A 21,991-nucleotide genomic window follows, 5' to 3' on the forward strand; every position below is an offset into this window, starting at 1 on the left:
AATGTAAAGCGGGTGTCCCTCAAAATATGGCAATTCCAAGTAGAGTTTAGTTAGGGTGCTGAGTCGTACGATCTTGGTCCAAGGAGGCTGCGATGCATCACTCGTCACATATCGAATTGAGCTCGCATGCACAGTGCACCGCATTCCAATGATGACGTTAATTCATGAGTCGGCAGAGATCCACGCATTAATTTTAAGTTCGAAATGAGCCGCTACGTTGGAGCCTGTTCTATCAATGTGCAGTCGGACCTAGGTCATTTGACCCAATACTCCAGGGACTACATGTTCCGAAATGCTATGTCAGAGCGGACACAGACCTCAACCTGCTGTCAGGTGGTTGAGGTCTGTGTCCCCTCTGACGGCTGAGGTACAAGTAGTTGAGTGCGCTGCATGTTTTCTGCACATACAGTACTTCCTTTGCACCTGTCGTTTGAGCTGATGACGTAAGCGGGCAAGCAATTTACTGCTACCGGCAGCTTTGAGCTCGTTGAAAAGTGGATCACTAACGCACAGCAGAGATGAAATCTGCAAAAGATGTAGTACTTGAATGCCGACCTAGGCACCTTTTTTTTCTGCTCCGACTACACTTCCCACACATCCAACACAGTACTACACGAATCTCTGCACTTGGGACTACATTTCCCACACAACCAAGACAGTCCGCATCAAAAGCAGCTAGATAAATGTCTTAGGCCCCGGCCATTGGCCACCATCAAGGAGCAGTCAGAAAAAATGATCGCGAACCGTACAAAAAACTCACTGTGTGTGCCTATATAAACACTAGAGGTGAAGGGCTGTGAAGTTCTAACTCAGTCAAGTGTCACGCATTAGAGCGATCACTGATCAGACAGAGGCATTAGCTACTGCGGCTTTTGCGAGTGGGCCTAGATATTAGCTGCCGTGGAAGTTGTCATGCATGTGTGAATTACAGAGGTTGTAATGGCCCAATGCCATGGTATGTGGCTTTCAAAGCGTTGAAAATCAGTGACAGAACCAAAGCGCCGAAGATGTCATATACGCTACAACTACAGTCCATTCATTTGAAACTGGCACCCTAACTTTTTGGTGTCTCTCTCACACAGTTGTAGATATCGTGAAAACAACAGTACATCCTGCATTGTGTGACCCGTGCAATTACTCCTTGCCACATTTGAGGCCAGAAAAGTCCAAGAACCGAGCAATAGAAATTCAGCCAGGTTTTACAAAATTAGGACAGGTATGCCACGGCAAAATGTATGGAGAAGCAGATCCAAAACCCAGATTTTTGAGAGTTAAAGTGGGTTTTTGATCCTCAATTCGGCCCAAATCCGACTTTCAAAAGCCAGCGAGCCAGTTTCCGATGAATGGACTGTAAGGGCACCAGACACTGAGCCCATCACCAGCAACCTGAACTGGCAATGAAAGTGTCCTCCTCAGTGTCTAGTAGCACAAAATGTAGCAACCTGCCAGCTGCCACTACCGTCAACTCACTACTACTCACACCGTGCGGCACTGCTTACCAATACAAACTGCCGGAGAATATCACTCTACACAGCGGAGTCACCAATCCAACACATAATGTGATAGTATCGGGTATTCCAACCCAGTCACCAACCTAACACAGTATGTGATGGTACTTGAGCACAGCACAGCGCTAAACTTTCACACAAACACCATTTCCCGGCCACCTTGCATGCTATCTATTAGATAAGTTTGTAGCCTACTGTAGCCTCTTGTACTCTTTAGGTCCCTGGATCGAATGGTCTTGGTCCTAAGAAGCTACGGTACGCCCGACCGTTGACTGTAACTTATTGGTTGTCTCTAGCATGTCGCAGTGACGTCATCACCAGAAAGCGACGTACTAAACGTGCAATTTCAAAAAGAAACGCATGTAGGCTGAAAACTATGCATCACAGCCTCCCCGAAAAACTGTTGCTCACATCGACCACCGCTGACCCATGCATGCATGGTCCTACTATGAAACGTGACTGTGGAAGTAAAAAGAGTTGAAGGACAAGCCATTGGTTAGCCATTCTCATTGTGAAATCAAAAAAAATTTTTTTTGACCAAGAGTGGTACATACGATTAACAAAGATAGAAATATTTACAACACTTTCCAGGGGTTTGTTGTTCGGAACAACATCGTCAGTGGATAAAATGAATAAAAACTGTGGAAGTCTTGAAAAGACAGCGTGCTTGACAAAAAAAGGGTCTAAGAGAGCAGCTTTCGTTACTGGAGAAATGTAGCCATCGTTTGACTGAACACAATTTCCCTGTTCTGTGCAGCCCTACGTGTAATGGCATGTCTCTTGCACGTACCATGATGCACTTGAGGGAAGCACACGACAGTCTGAGCTGCAGCATATAATTATCCCCCTGTCTAGCATCAATAAATCGTATACCCTGGCCATACCTCGATGGTGGTGGTTACTCTGTACTCAGTAGCAAATGGCATGTGCCGTGGTAGTGCTGTGATGCGACTCAGGAAGTGTTGAAGCAGGTCGCGGCAGCCTTTATAGTCGACAGCCTTGATTTCCGACTTCAGTGTACGGAGACCCACACACCAGACTCGTTCAGACTCGAACGGCGGGTATGTTATTAGTGCATTACATAGTGTTCTGACGTTGTACACACAGACACACAAATGTCCACAAAACACACACAGTTGTACACACAGACACAGACACACGCACACACACACACACACACACACACACACACACACACACACACAGTTGCACACACAAACACCCACGGGTTTACACACAGTTGCACCCACAGACACCAACAGACACCCACAGACAGATACAGTTGTGCACAGAGCGGTGCCGCCCATTGCACAGACAGTCGCATAGACAGGTACATACAAGGCAAAATGAAGACATGAGGAATGGTACTGCAGCAGTTCTAGACCTGAGCAGTGTTGGAAAGTGCTCCGGACTGTGTGGCACCGGACAGCCGGCACACCTCTGTGAGGAGTAAGAGTGAGTTGCTGAATATGAATATGATCCTGTTCAGTTGCAGATGCAGCTGCAATGCGGCTTGAACACATATTGTGCTGTTTGGACTAAGGTACGTGTACCACTATGTCCCCCTTGGTAAAAGGTACAGGTACTCACTTGGCATTTAACATGTGTTTCTTCACCAAGATTGGCAGCAAGCTGAAGAAGAACTCAACCTGTGTGTGATTCCGGCATGTCGTCAGGTGCCTGATATACGCTGACAGCAACGTGTCCATGTTATCCTGCGAGGAGAACACATCCACGAGAGGTGAGCGCGGAGGGGAGGGGGATATAGACATTGCAACAGAAAAGTATCACACACACTCACTAGCATACTAACGTTGCTGATAAAGAAATCCGACGGATGTGGCCATGTACTACTAGACTAGACTAATTTGTACATTCCTCCATAGAGTGCCGGCGGCAAGGCCGGGTTATTCTGGTCACGGAATACTGTTGTAACTTACTGTCAAAGAAGGACATTTCAGGTTGAACTAGACTGTTTTGCCATGGAAACAAACCAGGGACCACGTGTTAGTACCTCACACAATTTGCTCTGAACTATAGTACATCATTCTTTAAAAAGACTGAGACTCAAATATAAATTTTAAAAGTCTTTGTGTAGCATGCACAATGAACTATGCCCTCTTTGTCTTGGACACATCGGTTTCATCTTCTTCATTTTTTAAATCTTGTCACAGAAGCTTCTCACAGTTTGAAACATTTCCACATTAGACTAGAAATTAATTATTAGCAAGAAGAACAATAATTATGAGAATGGAACGGTGACACTGGATCTGATTCAGAAGAGCGTCCTTGCAAATGCACTTCACTAAACACGGACAGAATACTGTCTGCAGACTGGACTTACCGATGGCAGTTTGAGAATTGTCTGCTCTATCTCCGTTACGGTCTCGGCCTCCTTGGCACTCCATGGTTTCACGTAAGACCTGTAAATTATGGTGTGTACAGCATGCAGACAGTGACAGGTTGGTTGACACATTGCAGAACTAGACAGCGAGTACCAGCTACCATAAGCTCCCGTCCAACAGGCACAGGTGTGGCGAACCCATGGAGGCTTAAAAGTTCCATTCAGAGCATACATACTAGCCTTTACATGCAGCGTACACTGATCAATCAGAGCCGATGTCAACACTACCACAGTACGGAGCTGAAGGGATGGCCAATGGCTCCTTACTGTGTGCAGGCAATGCAAATGCAGCAGTTTCATTGTAGTTGGGTTGAGCCTGTAAGCCTGTATACCGATCTGACAGGACAGTAAGTGCCGAGACGGTGCATGCCTATTGTGCTTATGCTGGAGAAACAGGTTTCCTTTTCTCCATTCCCGGTCACTCCATCTACAATGTTACATCATACTGAGTCAGTGATGCCACGACAACAGCTTACCCACTGAATATTGTATATTGATGAGGATTCTGAGAAGAGACAAAAACCAAGAACCATCGAAACACCAAATGATCCCATTGTGCAGTTAGATGAGAACTAAAACTCCATGTTCATGTACATGGATTTCTAATATCACAAAGGGGTTGCAGATACATGTAGACCAGTATTCATCAGACAATGACCTCAAATACCGTATTTTCCGGAGTATAGTGCGCACCTTTGTATAACGCGCACCCCCAATCTTCATTGGGGGTGCGCACTTCAATCTTCATTGAAGTACATGCGTTTCATATTCGGAGCATAGTGCGCACCTGCGATTTAGGGCCAAAAATAGCACATCTAAAGTGCGCACTATACATGTACTCCGGAAAATACGGTACAAAGGCACATACACAAAAGCACACTGCGTCAATATGGGGGCCACTTTCCAAAAAAAGACAATATTGCTTTGCTCAGAAAAGAAGGAGATGCTGAAAATCATGCATCGTGAACAGCTGAGTTCCACTAACAAGGCCCAAATCAAAGGTTTCTGGTTCAGAGAACTAGCCAGCCAGCCAGCCAAACTCATTTTCGCATTTGTATGGGAAATCAACTGCTGTACGCAATTATTTGGTGTGGATTGCAAGGAAACCTGCCAGTATACTTTCAGATATATAATTATATCTGAAAGCATGCTGCACTGCGTAAGCTGGAGCCAAGAGTACTACAGACACATGTGCAAGGCCTTTTTATTGGGTAATTTAAGTAAGGTCGTAGACCCCATCTGCTTGTCATATAGTGGAGCCTGATTGGATATAACGACCTTGGATATAACGACAAATCGAGTTTAACGACAAATTTCTGTTGCCCAAGCCGTTTAGCAAGTCTTTTCTGTACATTATAACCTCAAAAATAACGACAGATCGAATTTACTGACACTTTTTTGGTGCCTGAAGACCTGAAAATGCATTGAGTAGAACGACTTTCCCCTTGTATCAGGCGGAGTGGCATGCATGGGACATGTCTGTGTCACATGCCCGGACCTCTGGGTCACTCCGCACGTGCTGGTCAGTGCCGCGGCACACAGTAGCCGAAGTGCAACGGTGTAGTTGCTATGCATGATTTTTGGCTTGAACTATACGTGCAAGGTACATGCCGAATCATGCACATTTGAAATCCATAATATGCATTATTACGCACATGCATGTCGGCTGCAATACATTTCTGTCATTTTGATATACATTGTACATAATTGCATACTAAAATATGAAGATCGGGTTTAGTGACAGATCGAATATAGTGACATTTTGTTTTCAAAACTAGCCCACATTTGACGTTGAAGATCAATCAGCGAATGACAAGCCTCCAACCAGGCAGTAATAATGTGGTATTTTGCTGCTCCCTGCTTCCAACTAATGATGAGCTACAATGTACAGTACATGTGATTCCTGGATGCTGCTTTCTCCAGAATTACCACACTCTCCATCGAACTTAAAGTCAGATTTCTCAACCCGTTTTTTCTCTTCGTCACGTTTGATTGTGCAGTAAGGCATCTTTGATCATACGCTACTATATTCCCACAAAAACCGCAAACTGCACTTCAACGTTACTTTCACTCTTCTGCTACTGTACCCACACTTGCAAGACATGAAAGAAAGAAACTTCTTTGCCTTTCCACACTGTGTGACCTCCAACGCGACCACTCAAAAAGCCAGAACTACATTATACAAAATTATAGCGCGAACGCACTGCTATGTCCGACGAGTGTTTTCCATAGACCTTGTTGCTACTTTTACCCATGGCGTGTTTGTATGATTCTTCGCTTCTAACAAAACGTTCCGAGTGCGATACAAATCATGTGCTGAGTCTACTCAGGAGGTCTGATGTGATACTGCACAACGGCAGGTACGAAGCGGAGCTGCCCTTGACTAGAAGTTTCATTGCAAAGTGGCCAACCATCAGACAAAATGGTCAACTGCAATTAGGAACACGACTCAGAGTAGGTCTGAACCAGGGAGTAGTACAATACCTACTACTCCCTGGTCTGAATAGGGATAGCTACAGTGTGCGATGTGCAGAGTTCCACATGCGATCAGCGGTCCGCATATTCATACGGTCTCTCTCTCTCGAGCCAGCTGCGAACCAAGATCGAAATTTCTGAGGGGGTACTTTGGCACCCAAAGCACCCCCCCCCCTGCCTATGGCCCTGATGTACATCTTCGAGTGAATCTATCAAGCTGTGCTTTGCTCGTGAGTGCGAATGGGGGAAATTCTGCCTCAACACAACCGCCACCACTGAACAGATAAGAAATCCCTGAAACGTACACCATTCCGTGCGTGATACTCCATGCATGGACACTTAGCACTCATGCTCAGTGCATAGCGTCATTTCATTTCCATAGTACATGACCTATTTTTTTTCTCTCTTCTGCCAGTAAAATGTCCATGGACATTCTTTTTCGGTGTGATGGCAAGCGGAAGCAAATTTTGTTGCTCCACCAATCGGCTCCTTACTTTTGTTTTGTTTGTCGAGCCGCGTGACTGACCAAGGAAGCACAGCTATGGCTGACGCAGCCCTAGACCTAGCCCTGATCGAGTTCAATGTGTTACAGCAGGTAGCCAAGGATGCCTGACTTCCAGGATGCGATGCCTTATCCAGGCGGACCTCATGTTCGCTCTCCGTGAGCAGGGCCGGGGCACCAGCGCACCAGCCAGAGGAGCGCCATCTGAAACCAGCATGGTACCAATTGTATCAGGACTGTTAGACGTAGTCCGAACACTTTCAAATGCGATCTCGCAACTACGAAATGTAATTGAAACAAGTAAGTCTTCGCAAGAAAACTTTGAAGCTCAATTGTCACTGTTGCGGGAAGAGATGGGGGAGCTCAAAAATCAGCAAGTGCGAGCCCCGGGAGTGCCACTAACCACTCGGTACCAACCGAATACGTACGCTGCCACCCTTTCACGTACATCTAGTATTCTACTACAGAGCCCGTTGTACAAGAAGGTCCAAATATGTACACCACTACCATTCCTGGTGCATCCGCTACAGAGCCCATTGTACAAGTAGGTTCCCAGTACGCATCTCACGCACCCAAACATGGCACGCGAAGGACCAGCTCTGGTACTCCTGGTGAAACTGACCGTAATGGATGGCAGTATCCTCCACGCCGACACATGACTCGTGCTCCCGCACTGCAGCGTTCCATTACGTCACAGTACAAAAAGCCGATGTCCAGTAAGCGAGGCAGCCACCAGGGGGCAGAATGGATAAAGCGGAAAGGTTTCTACCTCGGAAATGTCGACCCTGGGTGTGAGGCTGACTCTATCAAGGAGTGGTTCAAAAAGAAAGCAGTTGACGTCCTCAGTTGCTCAATTTCGGAATCCAAGTACTTTGGTACTGCTTATGCTCACATTGTTGTTCCTGCTGAGCATACTGACCAGGTTCTCGACGATGACTTCTGGCCAAGCAAAGTTTCCATCTGGGAATGGAGATTTGCATCTGACAACACAACCTTTGATCAGTCTGCTAGTAACTTCACCATGCAATTGGACCCACACCCACCTTCCTCACTGAACCCACCCGCTCATCCTTTCTTTCCCACCAGACACTCCCTTCCCAGTCACCAGCATTCTGGACCACCCCAGCTCACGTTCCTATCACAAACTGTAGTTCTGTAGTTCTGAAGTGAATAAGTATACAGAGCTTACTATAGTTGCTGAAGAGTGGCAGCCTGACATAATCTGCCTAACTGAAACCTGGCTCGACCCGAATATTGCACTTAATATTGCGCATTGTGACACCTTCCGGAGGGACCGGCCTCCTGCAGAGAATAAGTCCGGGACAAGTGCAAGAGGTTAACTTATGGTGGTGTCGCTATCCTTGTCCAACAGAACAAGTTTTTAAGTCTGTTGCCGCGCGTCCCGACCTAGCTTGCGATGGGTGCGAAGCCTTTTGGGTTCAACTCCAGCCGTATCCGGCTGCAGCTGAGCCGATCCTCCTCTGCTCCAGTTATCGTCCACCTTCTGCTAAGAGTAAGACACCAGATCTGGCAAGGTACTGCCAGACCCTCGAAGACATACTCATTACTCTTCCTCTTTCATCTTCTCACATTATCTTGACGGGTGATTTCAACAGTAAGCACACTTCATGGTGTTCAACAGATTCCACCAACACTGCCGGTTCCGAATTGTATCGCACGTTCAGTTCTTTTGGTCTTCACCAACTCGTTAACGCATGCACATACAGGTCACCCTCTGGTGCCCAGGCCTGCTTGGATTTGGTGTTTAGTAACCGTGCCAATCTCTCGTCTTGCGTCGAAACTGACTGCCCTCTGGGTGCCTCAGACCATACTGTTGTGTACTGCCAGTTCGACATCCCACTGCCTCAGTCTCCCCGCGAAACCACGTCTCAAGCTCAGGAGCCTAACCCAGTGTCTTTCGATCTCCGACACGTTACACCTGCTGTGTGGGAGGCGGTCAATGCAGACTTGGACACAGTACCTTGGAACTCGTTAACTTAATATACTCAGACGTGGACAGTGCACTTCGTATCCTACACAGTGTCCTGCAGACTGTGCTGTCCAAGTACGTTCCCGTTCATGGCTCCCGCAAACCAAATAGAACTTCCTCAAACGTGGCCCAGGGTCCATTTCATTCAGATTTGTTTCTCCTTGCCTCGCGATCGCACTGTGTAGGTTATTGCCTCTTGTAATTTGTATTTTTTTGTTTACATTATTTGTGCTTTATACTGCCCCCCCCCCCCCCTCCCTCCATATTGGCCTATATTCCCTGGCCACAGGAAGGTGAAATAAATAATAATAAATAATACTCAATCTGCGGACAGCATGCTGTTTCGTTCTTTTTGAACTCATCAGCGCAGCACAGAGAATAATAATGTTCACAGGTTTGAGGGAAAGACACAAACATAATAATTATGTGGTAGTTTATAAGTATTTTGTGGAACAAGTGCCAATCCGATAAGCCAAGCTATCAAGTGCTGAAGATATGCTAATGGTGAACTCACCATGACCTCCGTCATATACGTCTTCAGCTTTCCAATCGGGTCATCTCCCTGAACCGTTTGGTTGGTGGTCATAGCGGCCGTGTACGCCAGTCGACTAGCGATTGGTAGTGGCTATTCCGAGCTGATGGTGATCGTGAAGGAGTTCTGTATCTCCCACTACTGCTAGTATTTGTGCTGTAGTATTTCCGTTAGTAAAATCATGTTGAACACTTACTCGAACTAGCCTTCATGCCTCAAACTGAAAATAAGAAGTCCTTTGCACGAAATGGATTATTATTTTTATTCTATCTTTGGCATTTTGCGTCAACGTAAAAAGGGACTTTCCCTGACCGTGTTCATGTACGTCCCGTTGTCCGGGCTTTGACTGGCACTACCATCACACCGGAATCACGTCCTTCACTACACTCCAGTACCATGAGTACTGGCCAGTCAGTATGCCAACCCGAAGCCGGGTTTTCCTTTGCTCGAGCCGGACAGCAAAGCCAAAGATACCAGACTCCAGAGAGATCGCAAAGAACTATGATGTAGCTGGCGACGCTAGCATGCCAATCCGTGAACCCTAAAGTAACACGTTAGTTACTTGAACTAACTTGAAGTAACTAACTAAAATGAATGACGTCATTATGTAGTGATAGTGACTGCGTTGTTCTTACACCACCTACACCATGTACACTGACTCTGTAGGTAGTGTAGCGACTAGTTGGTTTGGAGGTGACAGCGTTGCGAATGACCGAGGGTCCTCGACGTCTGTCTCACCGTCCAGGAGCGACACTGACTCACGCTGCTATCTGGTGTTCACGAGGTGTTTGTCGCGCTGGAAACAGAGCGTCTCTGTAAGTTTGTATCCCTGGTGATGTTTGTGCCTGGAGAGCACTATAATTGGTGCTCTTCAGGCACAATCTTCCTCGGCCTACTCAAGCTCAACTGATGAGGGGTGAATTCCCCGAAACACTGTGTATTGAGCAGGGAGTGGTGCTTTCTTACAGGTTTGCCGAGTCGAAGGTTCGATGGACTTCTCGTGTGCTCTGGATGGCAGTCGTGAGTCAGGCAAGTGTCAAGTAAAGTCGGCGGAATAGCGCGAGCTCCGGTGCGGGGAGCAAACCATTTCTTACAAATCATCGCCGAAGTCGCAACCACTACTTCGTACACTGTAGCTGTCATAATTAAAATAATAATGTTGCATGATCTTGCATCCTAGTCCTACACATCACTGCATGTGTCGTACTCACACCTTCATGATAATAATAATAATGACATGTGCTACATTCACAGTGTATGTCATCAAGGTCATTCCAGTAATCATTACAATACAGTCATTCTGGCCAGCTCACTACACTGGCGCATGCGCAGTGAACAGCTCAAGCAACTTGACGCTATGGCAAAGGGACGACCTCCGAAAGAATTTTCTCCTGGCTATGGTGGAGATACGGCTTGTCGTGCAGCGCTAGTGGAGGCACTCCGCGTAGAATGGGCTGAGAAGTCACTTTCAACACCCGCTGCTTGGAGCAGTGTTGTCACCCATCTGGCGACAGTTGAGGTCGAGACTGGCTGAAAGGGTCGGCGAGTGGACACAACGAGAGCACTCTGCGCTGGTGTAGTGCGGCTGGACCTAGTCACATCCAGATAGGCTTTGATGCATTCCACTGGGCACAGGATCGGATCAGCCGGCAGACCTGGCACAAAGAACTTCCGCGGGCCGCCAGAGCGTTGTGTTTTGGTGACGTGAGTCAGCTCAAACTCGACACCATCTGCCAGGAAGCGCATTGCGCGGATATCCAAGTGACAGATCTCACTTACTCTTGCTGCCTTAGCCAGTGCGAGCAGCATGCACAGCTTCCAGGACAGGTGCGACAGGGTCAAAGCAGTATTCGGGCCCAATGACCGAATGTATTCTAGAACAGTGGCCACGTCCCACGTACGTGAATAGCGAGGCAATGGCGGTCGTTGATTGTAGATACCACGCATAACCCGGACGACGCTAGGCGATTTTCCGACGGGTACATTATCGTGGAGTGGCGGTACGGTGGATGACACCGCCGAACGGTACACGTTCAGGGTACGGTATTGCTTGCCTGCCTCATACTGTGTCGCTAGAAAGTTGGCTAATTGAGTAGGGTCCGCCGATACGGGATCCACACGTCGTTCGCAACACCAGCCCACACACTGTCGCCATGCTGACTGATACGTTGCGTTGGTGCTAGTTCGCCAGGAGGAGAGCCAGAGAGTGACAGCTCCCTGCGAAAGGCCTCGCAGCGAGGCTGCTTCCCGGAGATACTCCATACGGTCAGTCGTAGGCGTTGTGCCTGTGGATGGACTTGTCCCTGTGGGTCCAGAACGTCTGACGATACTAGTCGTAGCGGAGCACTGCAGGACATTCGGAGCAGCTGAGGGTAATAAGCCTGTGACTGCCAGGCTGGAGCCACCACGATTACCCGTCGAATGTCGTGTTGCCGGATGTAGCGAAGACACCGGGTGAGTAGGCTGAATGGCGGAAAGGCATAAGCATTCTCCCATAGCTCTGGAGGGGTGGAGAAGGCATCCACTGCTTCTGCCTCTGGATCTGGACGCCAGCTCAGGTAGCGGGGCAGGCGAGCATTGTGGCGGGCCGCAAACAGATCTACACTCAGCGGGCCGAATGTCTGTTGGATGGTAGTAAACACATGGTACGGGAGCATCCAGTCGCCCGTCTCCTCCACGTGACGGGACAGATAGTCTGCTGTGTGATTCAGGGCTCCTGGCACATGAACCGCTTCCAGCTCCAGGTGTCGGGCTGCAGCCCACTCCAGCACCTGAATCGCAAGCGTACACAGACGCCGAGAATGAGTGCCTCCCTGATGATTGAGGTATGCCACGGTGGTCGTGTTGTCGATTTCCAACCGGATGGTTTGGTTGGATGCGTTGCGGAGCAGGCTTTTCAAACCTAACCATACCGCGATCAGCTCTTTCCAGTTGATGTGGTGCGCAGCTTCGGACTCGTACCATGGCCCACCGGCATGCGCCGTATCCACAGCAGCACCCCATCCTACATTGGACGCATCTGAGCTCATGGTGACCGAGGGTGGGTCTCTGTGCATGGGTATCGGGCACCCCGCCGTCGTTATCCACCAACGCAGGTCGCTGCAGGCCCATTCGTCCAACTGTTGGGTCTCGAGACGGTGTGCCAGAGCCTCGTTCAGCAGGAACTGCAGTCCCCGGACATGAAGCATAGCGAGGTGTACTGCAGGGCGCGCTGCAACCATCTTGCCTGTCAGTGAACGCAGTTCGGCGAGGGTAGCAAATCCCTTGTTGCGCAGGCGACGGCACTCGGAGCGAATCTTGTCCAGCTTGTCGCGAGGCAAGGAAAATTCCATGCGCACCAAGTTCACTTCGACTCCGAGAAACGTCAGGATCTGCGTCGGCTCCATGATAGATTTCTGGCGGTTGACTATGAAGCCCAGTCGTTCTAGGAGGGCTGCCACAAACTGGATCTGCTGCGCCACTAGAGCAGGGGAGTGTGCTATCAACAGCCAGTCGTCCAGATAGACAACCATGAGCAGACCCATTGTACGGAGCCACGCTGCTACTGGACGAAGCACCTTGGTGAACGTGCGGGGTGACTCCGACAGACCGAACGGGAGGCAAGTGTACTGCCATACCTGGTCGTTCCACATGAACTGGAGGAGGCGTCGGCTGTGAATGTGCACCGGTACCGAGTGAAAGGCGTCCTTCAGATCGAGTTTCGCCAACCACCAGTTCGGCTGAACTAGCTCGGGTACGACTGCCAACGTTTCCATCTTGAAATGGGAGTTGTCCACAAACTCGTTCAGCGCTTTGAGGTTGAACACTAGCCTCCATCGACCACCGCTCTTGGGTACCATGAAGTGCGTGCTCTTGAATGTCGCGTCTCGCACTGTAGTGGGCTCGATGCCCCCCCGCTGCTGCCATGTTGGACAGGGCCTCCTGCAGAGCAACCTGCTCCGCCTGAGCCAGGTGCATCTGTCTGGGAGCCTGCCGCTGATGAGGGCGAGCCAGCAGTGGGATACGCAGGCCATGCCGGACGGTACTGCGAACCCATGGGTCCGCCGTCAGTTGCTCCCAGTTCTGCCAGGCCACCGCAATGCGACCAGCGGGTGGAGGTGGATGATGTACCTCCCATCGCCAAGGAACGGGAAGCTGCAGCTCCGATGATGGTGTTGGCGATTCTCGGAGCTGCCCCGCGTGGCCCACTACTGGGCCTGAGGGCGAGGTGGTGACTTGCCCCTCGACCCTGGTGTCCACTGCCCTTGCGGTCTTCCGCGGTGGGGGCGAAATGAGCCTCGGTGGGGCGGCTGCTGGCGATCCCTGCCGTATTGGCGACTGGAGAAGGTATGCAGCTTCGGGGTACGCGATGACTGGAACGCGAACCCCTTTCGCTGAAAACCCGGCTTTGGCTGTGGCTTGCGCGCCAGCCTCTGCGCCTCGTTCAACGTCGCCTCGGATTTCACTTTCGTGGAGATGGCTGAGATAAATTCCTCACCAAACAGCTCCTTCCCAGTGCCTGGCGGTGGGATACCTTTGGTTACTCTTGCCACGTCTTTGTCCACAGCCTCGATGATGGACTGGCGGCGGATGCCATTGATCGAAGCCATCAGGTCTCCGACCAGGACAAGTGTGCGCTGGAGCACGTCCTTGACTTCCGCCGATGGTACGGAGAGTTCCTCCACTGCCGGAACACCTTCCTCTGCCTCGACCAGGGCGGAGAGCATACATGCAACGGGACCAGAGAGCGATGCCACATCACGTTGAACAGCCGCCCACTGCGAGTCGGATGTCTTGGGAAAACGGGAACCAGCCCAGCGCAACACTGTATCATCCACCTTGGGCACATAGGCTGCTGCCGTGTCAGGCCGTGGATGGTCCTCGTGCATGGCCTTCCGCTGCTCGTCAGAGAGCGGAGACCGAAAATACTTCTCAACATAACTCGTCACCGCCTCAGGGGCGTTGAAAAGGAATTTGCGACTCGCCACCGCAGTGGCCGGTGCAAAGTCCAGAGCTCTGGCCGCTCGTTTGGCTGCAGGCTCTCCGATATTACTACCGGTATTGGCTGCATCACCGCTGGACTCCAGGACCTCAGTCCCTGGGCCAGGCAGTGCTTCGTTCTCGGCGGAAACACAGAGCCCTACAGCCCGCTGTGCAGCCGAAAACGGATGCTCTCCAGTCGGAGCTAGCCCGTGCGGTGGTAGATAAAACGACCCATAGGCCGGGTAGCCTCCATGCGGCATGGGCATAGCCGGCACCCCACCACTTCCGCAGACAGTGGGGGATGCGGCAGAAAGCAAATCACGCTGAGTGGGCTGTGGTGGCCTCTCGGGCACAGCATTCCCACTCTGGATCTCTGCAGCTCCACGATTTGCCACAAGCGGGTCGTGCTGCGTGGGACGCGCAGAACCAGCCGTCCCCTGACTGGGGAGGTCACTAACGGATGACATGGCTCTGCAATCAACACGTATGTAGGCTATACGGCTACGTCCAAAGAGAAATAAATCTGCAGCTGCAACAATTTGAAGCGAAGAAAAAGGCCAAAGGAGTGAGGGAAAGGGCGGGAATATCAAGGGGACGAGGTTGGAGTTTGTGTAAATTTTCTCTTTAAATCGCTGTGAATTATTTGAAAAGCGAAGATTTGAGGCCTAACACACACTGTCACATTCGTAGCCGGAGCCTCCGAAGTGTAACTATGATGTAGCTGGCGACGCTAGCATGCCAATCCGTGAACCCTAAAGTAACACGTTAGTTACTTGAACTAACTTGAAGTAACTAACTAAAATGAATGACGTCATTATGTAGTGATAGTGACTGCGTTGTTCTTACACCACCTACACCATGTACACTGACTCTGTAGGTAGTGTAGCGACTAGTTGGTTTGGAGGTGACAGCGTTGCGAATGACCGAGGGTCCTCGACGTCTGTCTCACCGTCCAGGAGCGACACTGACTCACGCTGCTATCTGGTGTTCACGAGGTGTTTGTCGCGCTGGAAACAGAGCGTCTCTGTAAGTTTGTATCCCTGGTGATGTTTGTGCCTGGAGAGCACTATAATTGGTGCTCTTCAGGCACAATCTTCCTCGGCCTACTCAAGCTCAACTGATGAGGGGTGAATTCCCCGAAACACTGTGTATTGAGCAGGGAGTGGTGCTTTCTTACAGGTTTGCCGAGTCGAAGGTTCGATGGACTTCTCGTGTGCTCTGGATGGCAGTCGTGAGTCAGGCAAGTGTCAAGTAAAGTCGGCGGAATAGCGCGAGCTCCGGTGCGGGGAGCAAACCATTTCTTACAAATCATCGCCGAAGTCGCAACCACTACTTCGTACACTGTAGCTGTCATAATTAAAATAATAATGTTGCATGATCTTGCATCCTAGTCCTACACATCACTGCATGTGTCGTACTCACACCTTCATGATAATAATAATAATGACATGTGCTACATTCACAGTGTATGTCATCAAGGTCATTCCAGTAATCATTACAATACAGTCATTCTGGCCAGCTCACTACACTGGCGCATGCGCAGTGAACAGCTCAAGCAACTTGACGCTATGGCAAAGGGACGACCTCCGAAAGAATTTTCTCCTGGCTATGGTGGAGATACGGGCGCAGACTTCGATCTCTGGCTAGAAGATGTCGATGATTATAACTATGAAGATCTGCCAAGTGACGGACCCAGGAGACAAGAAGTGCCTCCCTCTTCTTGAATCTCGCCGGTCTCAACGTCAGAAGGATCGTCAAAGGTTTAGTAGTTCCCGTTCCAGATGATGCAAGTGACGATAACCCGGGAGACACTTACAAAACCCTCACCGAGTCCCTTCGTTGCCATTTTCGCCCGTCCATCAATGCGACGTCAGAGCGGCACAAGTTTCGTCAGATTAGGCAGCTGCCGGACGAATAGGTTTCAACCTTCATGAATCGGCTGAGAGAGAAAGTGGAGGATGTGTAGTTTCGCGTCGACAGATGTTGACACGGTAGTCAATACTCAAGTCCGCGACCATTTAATTGCTGGATTGAGGTCGCAAGACTCGAGGCGCGAACCTAAGCTGACTTTGGCGGACGCTCTCTCGAAGGCAGTCGCTGTGGAAGCATCACTTTTGGACTCCAACTGGTAGTCGTACATGTACTTGTACAACACTCAACAGTGAACCAGGACCTAGTGTAGCAGCATGTGTGAGGCCAGAGACCACAGCGGCTGTGTCAGGCAGTGAACCCAAGCACCAGCTCAAAAGGAAAATGGCGAAAGGTCCTGGCTGCAAGTACTGTGGTCGAATGCATGCCAATGGAAAGCAGTTTTGTCCAGCAGCACATGTCCGTTGCAACAGCTGCAGGAAAGTTGGCCATTTCGAAGCGGTTTGTCTCTCACGCAAGCCTAACAAAGCCAATGCAGTAGATGCGGAGGAAGACAGTGACACTGCACAAGTGCATTAAGTGGTGTATGATTCTATTTTCGCATGCAGCGATAAGGCAGCCAGAGGCCAGTTCACCATGACACTGATGGTGAGCCATGTGAGGGATTGCTTGACACCCGAGCAACGCACACCATTCTCACGGATGATGTAGTGCAGCCTACCCACTCAAGTGACCGCATACTTCGAGCATACAACGGTGGCGAAGTGAAGACTCTTGGCATGGCGGACGTCGATATTGCGGTAGGAGACAACACCATTCTCTGTGAATGTTTCGCTGTACCGGCTGGCAAGCGTTCTGTATTGTTTGGACAAGATGTCATCTACCAATTGGAACTGCTGGTGAATGCACACATGGCAGATACAGCACGTCTTGTTGAAACTTCTCCAGTTTCTATCGCTGTGGACAAGAGCGCTAGACCGGTAGCCCAGTCAGCTCGTCGCCCTCCATTTATCGCCAAAGCCGACATAGAAAAGGAGTTAGCACGTCTGGCTAAGGCTGACATCATTGAGCTCGTGAAGGAAGCATCGCCTTGGGTCTCGCCCGTTGTGCCTGTCCGTAAGTCTAACGGTACACTCCGGTTATGTGTGGATTATAGACGGCTGAAAAAGTCCATCATTAGAGAACGCCATTCTCTCCCAACAGTAGACGAAATAACCAGCGAGTTAGCAGGAGCACAAGACTCTCAGTGCTGGTTGCCGAATCGGGATTCCACCAGCTGTTACTGGAGGAAGAAACACGATCGTTTACAACATTTGCTTCACACTGTGGATTGTATCGATTCAAGAGACTGCCGTTTGGTATTTCATGCGCCCCGAAATCTTTCAGCGAGTGGTATCAGATATTCTAGTTGGCCTGCCAGGTGTTGTTGTCTACATTGATGACATATTGATATTCGGAAGGAATCAAGTTGAGCATGATGCTTGCCTGGCGAGTGTCTTGGAATGCCTGAAGGCAGCAAACCTCAAGCTGAACTGGGCCAAATATCACATCGGCAAAGACCAGATCAAGTACCTGGGCCACACGTTGACCAGAGATGGAGTTCAGCCGGACAGCAGCAAGCTAAGCGCTATCGCCGGCATGGCCGCCCCAAAGACTGTAACGGATGCACACCGCTTCTTGGGTATGGTCACGTACTTAGGAAAGTTTGTTCCTCGCCTGACTGAAGCCACAGAGCCGTTACGCCAGCTGATGAAGCGTGAACCATTCACTGTGAACGATGATCTCCTCAAAGCGTTCTTCACAGCTAAGCAAGCTGTAGTCTCCTCATTGCAAACACTTGCATATTTCCAGCCGGATGTAAACGTACCGACAGCAATCAGCTCCGATGCCTCACCTTTGTATTGTGAGGCTTGGGTAGAATGCTGCTGAAGCATAACACAGCTGGCTGTTTACCGTACACCAGTATGGTAAACAGCCAGCTGTGTTATGCTTCAGCAGCATTCTACCCAAGCCTCACAGCTCAGCTTCTCGACCGTTTGGGGAAGATCAGCAAGGCTGGAGTCAGAGCTGTGTTTCAGCTCCCTCGTCAAACACCGACCGCACCTCTTATTTCTAGATTAAATATTTCCCCACTAATCCATCATTTTAAGCTCAAGATTGTTGTTTTTGTCCATAGATGTCTTGCCTCCAATGCAAGCATGCTATTTTCGCCTTTCTTTCTGTTGATCGCTGACCCTGGTCTTGAGCAAAGAACACGCCGTGTTACACGTGGCCAGGTCTCACGTCTTCTCCAAATTCCATTTGTTCGTGGACCAGCATCTCGAGCGTCCATGCAATTCGTGGGCAGAGTGGATTGGAACAGGCTCCCGGCAAATATTCGTTGCCATGAAGATATTCTGGGTTTCAAAGCCCTGCTGTGCCCAGATGTTCTTGACACGCTTTCTCTGTCTTGACTCATTCGTCAGACATGTGCATTTTGATCTTTTGGTTTGGTCTCTAATCGACAAACTGACTTTTCTCCTCAAATACCTCAACTTCTCTATTTCTATTTCATACATCTGCTTCGTTTATTCCTTACTCTTTTCTTTCTATCTTTTTATTTTCTTTCCCTTGTCATGTAATCACTGTCACTCACATACAAATACCGTCATAAAATAATAGAAAACACGTTTTTCTCCTCTTTTTCTATTTCTTGTTTTTCATTAACTTTAGCATGTTCATTCACATTCTTCATCACTTCATCTTCTTGTGAGAACTAGACCTGGTCTAGTGAGAAGGCATTCTACTGCCTGTAATTCTAGTGAAGTAAAATAAAGTAACAACAACAACAACCTTCTGGTCAGGGAGCTATTCTGTTGCAGCAAAGCAAGTCTGGATAATGGCTGCCGATTACATGCGCCAGCCGCACGCTCACGGACACAGAGTCACGATATTTGCAGATGGAGCGTGAGATGCTCGACATAGTGTTTGCACTGACCCGTTTTCGCCAGTATGTTCTGGGTCGTCATGTACAGGTGTACACTGATCACAAACCTCTCATACCGATTGTGCAGAAGGCATTTGACGATGTGCCGCCTCGATTGCAGCGCTGGTTAGTCGCGCTCATGCCGTACGATTACTCCCTCGAGCATGTTCCAGGGAAGGAGGTCTTCTGTACTGATGCACTTTCCAGAGCCCCGGTAGCGTCTACTGATGCTTCTCCAGCCGAATCGCGTTCTCTCCATGAGTATGTTGGTCTAGTTTTGGAAGCCGCTCCAGTAGACATTGCAGACATTCGTTGTGCTGCACAAGATGATCCAGCAGTGAGCAAAGTGATTCAACGCGTACTGTATGATTCGTGGCTTGACATTTTGCCATCGGAACACCCCTACCATCTCGTCCGTGATCAGCTGACAGTGGTAGATGGCATCTTAATGTTCGGTGGCCGGTTTGTTATTCCTGAAGGTTTACGAACAGCGATCATGATCCTAGCACGCGAAGGACATCCTGGACAAGAGGCCTTCCAAGATACCCTGCGCCAGAGAGTCTGGTGGCCAGGAATGACTAAAGATGCAAGTACATACGTGGAACGCTGCTCTGAATGCTGGAGGAGACGCACCAATAGTCCGCAAGAGCTCCAACCAACTGAGGTAGTTGGCGTCTGGAGAAAGCTGGCAGTGGACATTGTATCCATTGAGGGGCACTCGATTCTCTCCATAGTCGATTATGGCTCCAGGTACCCTATTCTGAAGATAATGCGCTCGACAACCTCAGCTTCCGTCATCAATGAACTTGATGAGGTATTCCCTGCATTTGGTCTTTCCAAGACTTTAGTTTCGGACAACGGCCCTCAGTTTGTCTCTGGGGAGATGTCTTCATTTCTCAGCCGGCTTACTATTACACATGTACGATCCAGCCCAAGGTATGCCCGCTCGAATGGCATGGTGGAGCGTCCGCATCGAGTGTTAAGGGAGAGACTGTCTGCTCTTAAGCCACATCTCCCTTTCCAGAGGCGTCTTAACCAAATGTTATTTGACATTCGATGTTCGAGGCATAGAATGCTCGGTACATCACCAAGTGAAGCTTTGTTCTCTCGACCACTGCATACAAGAGTCCTGGCACAACTCCACCCCACCGTTGTGAATGCCGAGCACCAGCTGAAAGCAAAAGCTGAAATGTCTGCACAACACGACTCCCGACGTGGCGTGAGAATGCTTTCTGAGCTTCGACCCGGCACAAAAGTCACTGTGCAGGACGGGTACTGCGACAAGTCTCAGTCATGGTCCGTGGTGAACCAGTTCGGCCGTCAGGTAGGAGTGACCGATGGCTCTCGCTACCTACTGAGGAATAGGCAGCATGTACGAGAGTTTGTTTCACCGCACCGCCCGGACGATTCTCCACCCATGTCGTCAGCAAACCTGTCTTTCAGCCGTCATGAGGTGGATCTTCAGCGAGCGCCAGCACAGGCGGCTCCTCGGATCGGTCAGACTTCAGTGCCAGAACCAGATAGAACCGGAACTGGACAGTCTGCTCGGATTGGTCAGTCTACAGCGCCAGGTGCTGTTTCTGCATGTCTACCGTCTGTGGATCTGCCTCCGAGCTCGCCATGCCACAACATGCCACTCTCTCAACCTTCATCTGCACGTGAAAGCCAGCCTGCCCCGAAGGAACACACTCCAGCTGCCTCCGGCAAGCACTCATTCGGCAATGGTGCAGTCACTCGCTCAGGACATGTCAAATTTACTGAGAAGGCACGGCTCTACGCAGACAGTTTATCCTAAAAGATTATTGCAACAATGTATTATACTCACTCTGAAAGTTCAACTTGACAACGTTTTGTGTTTTTTTAGGTTGAGTTCCTATCTTCCTCAATTGGGTGCTTTGAAATTGGGGTTATCCATTTCAAAAGACATCATATTGTGTCCTTTCTTCTTTTTTTCAATTCCTTCTATTGCACCCGGCACCGGCTTTTTTGTTTGGGGGAAGGAGTGATGTAGTGATAGTGACTGCGTTGTTCTTACACCACCTAGCTGTCATATCTAGGGTTCCCAGTAAAAAGGCAGTAGCCTGTTGGGACTCCCCTAGTAAAATAATAAAAGCTACTACTACTACTATATGTTGCGGCATTCTACACATCACTGCATGTGTCGTACTCACACCTTCATGATGTGCTACATTCACACTGCTGTATGTTATAGTCTCTTGTCATTCCAGTAATCATTACATTCTGGCCAGCTCACTACATTGAACTGCTAAAAGCAATACCTACATCTCCTATCGCCGCTCCGGCTGACGATCCCAACCAATTTGTATTACTTCCCATCATGCATCATTGCTTGTGATAATGGGTAGACCTACCATGTTCCATGACTACATGTAGATCTTCCAGACGTACAATGTCATGTAGATCTACTGCACAGCCTGAGGACGCCACTGGTACGGCCATGGCCGTACCAACTTCCCAAAAAGTCGGTCCACGTGGAACGTCCAAAACCGGGGAGAAAAGTTTCGATGTATGATTTTGTACAGGGAGTTGCCCAGAGTGCAGGATTTGCCGTCTAAATTCCAAAAAAAATTATAGGGGAGGATCCCCAGACCCCCCCCCCTAAAGATGGCCCTTCGGCCGCACCGCCCCGCGGAAGCTGCTTCCGCCTCTGTACAGTGAGTTGTCTGGTGGTTACTAAGTAGATCTACCTTGCAGCATGAAACTCGGAGTTACAGCGAACCAATCAAAACAGGTCAACGTCCTCCTCTGAGTCTGCTATGTCCC

General features: G+C 49.5%; 2 protein-coding genes across 2 annotated transcripts in view; one reads left to right on the forward strand and one right to left on the reverse strand.

Annotated features, from left to right (window-relative positions):
* The window catches only part of LOC135804473 (mediator of RNA polymerase II transcription subunit 23-like), a 68,226-nt gene extending 58,359 nt beyond the window's left edge, over positions 1–9,867 (reverse strand). The window contains exons 1-5 of the mRNA XM_065318355.1: positions 9,394–9,867; positions 4,389–4,417; positions 3,853–3,931; positions 3,099–3,223; positions 2,393–2,597 (exon numbers count right to left, since the gene is read on the reverse strand). Coding sequence (XP_065174427.1) covers positions 2,393–2,597; positions 3,099–3,223; positions 3,853–3,931; positions 4,389–4,417; positions 9,394–9,465 — 510 coding nt within the window. The 5' untranslated portion in view covers positions 9,466–9,867. The remainder of the gene's footprint in view (positions 1–2,392; positions 2,598–3,098; positions 3,224–3,852; positions 3,932–4,388; positions 4,418–9,393) is intronic.
* Positions 9,868–19,181: 9,314 nt separating this feature from the next.
* Positions 19,182–21,002, forward strand: LOC135805670 (uncharacterized protein K02A2.6-like). The gene has a single exon (XM_065319752.1). It carries the CDS (start codon positions 19,182–19,184, stop codon positions 21,000–21,002), a length of 1,821 nt encoding a protein of 606 aa, XP_065175824.1.
* Positions 21,003–21,991: the final 989 nt, after the last annotated feature.

The sequence above is a fragment of the Sycon ciliatum genome, chromosome 1 (assembly GCF_964019385.1).
Source record: "Sycon ciliatum chromosome 1, ocSycCili1.1, whole genome shotgun sequence".
Classification (NCBI taxonomy): Eukaryota; Metazoa; Porifera; class Calcarea; order Leucosolenida; family Sycettidae; genus Sycon; species Sycon ciliatum.

Coding starts and splice junctions, on each gene's coding strand:
- LOC135805670 (XM_065319752.1), top strand. CDS start 19,182: ATGGAGCGTGAGATGCTCGACATAGTGTTTGCACTGACCCGTTTTCGC.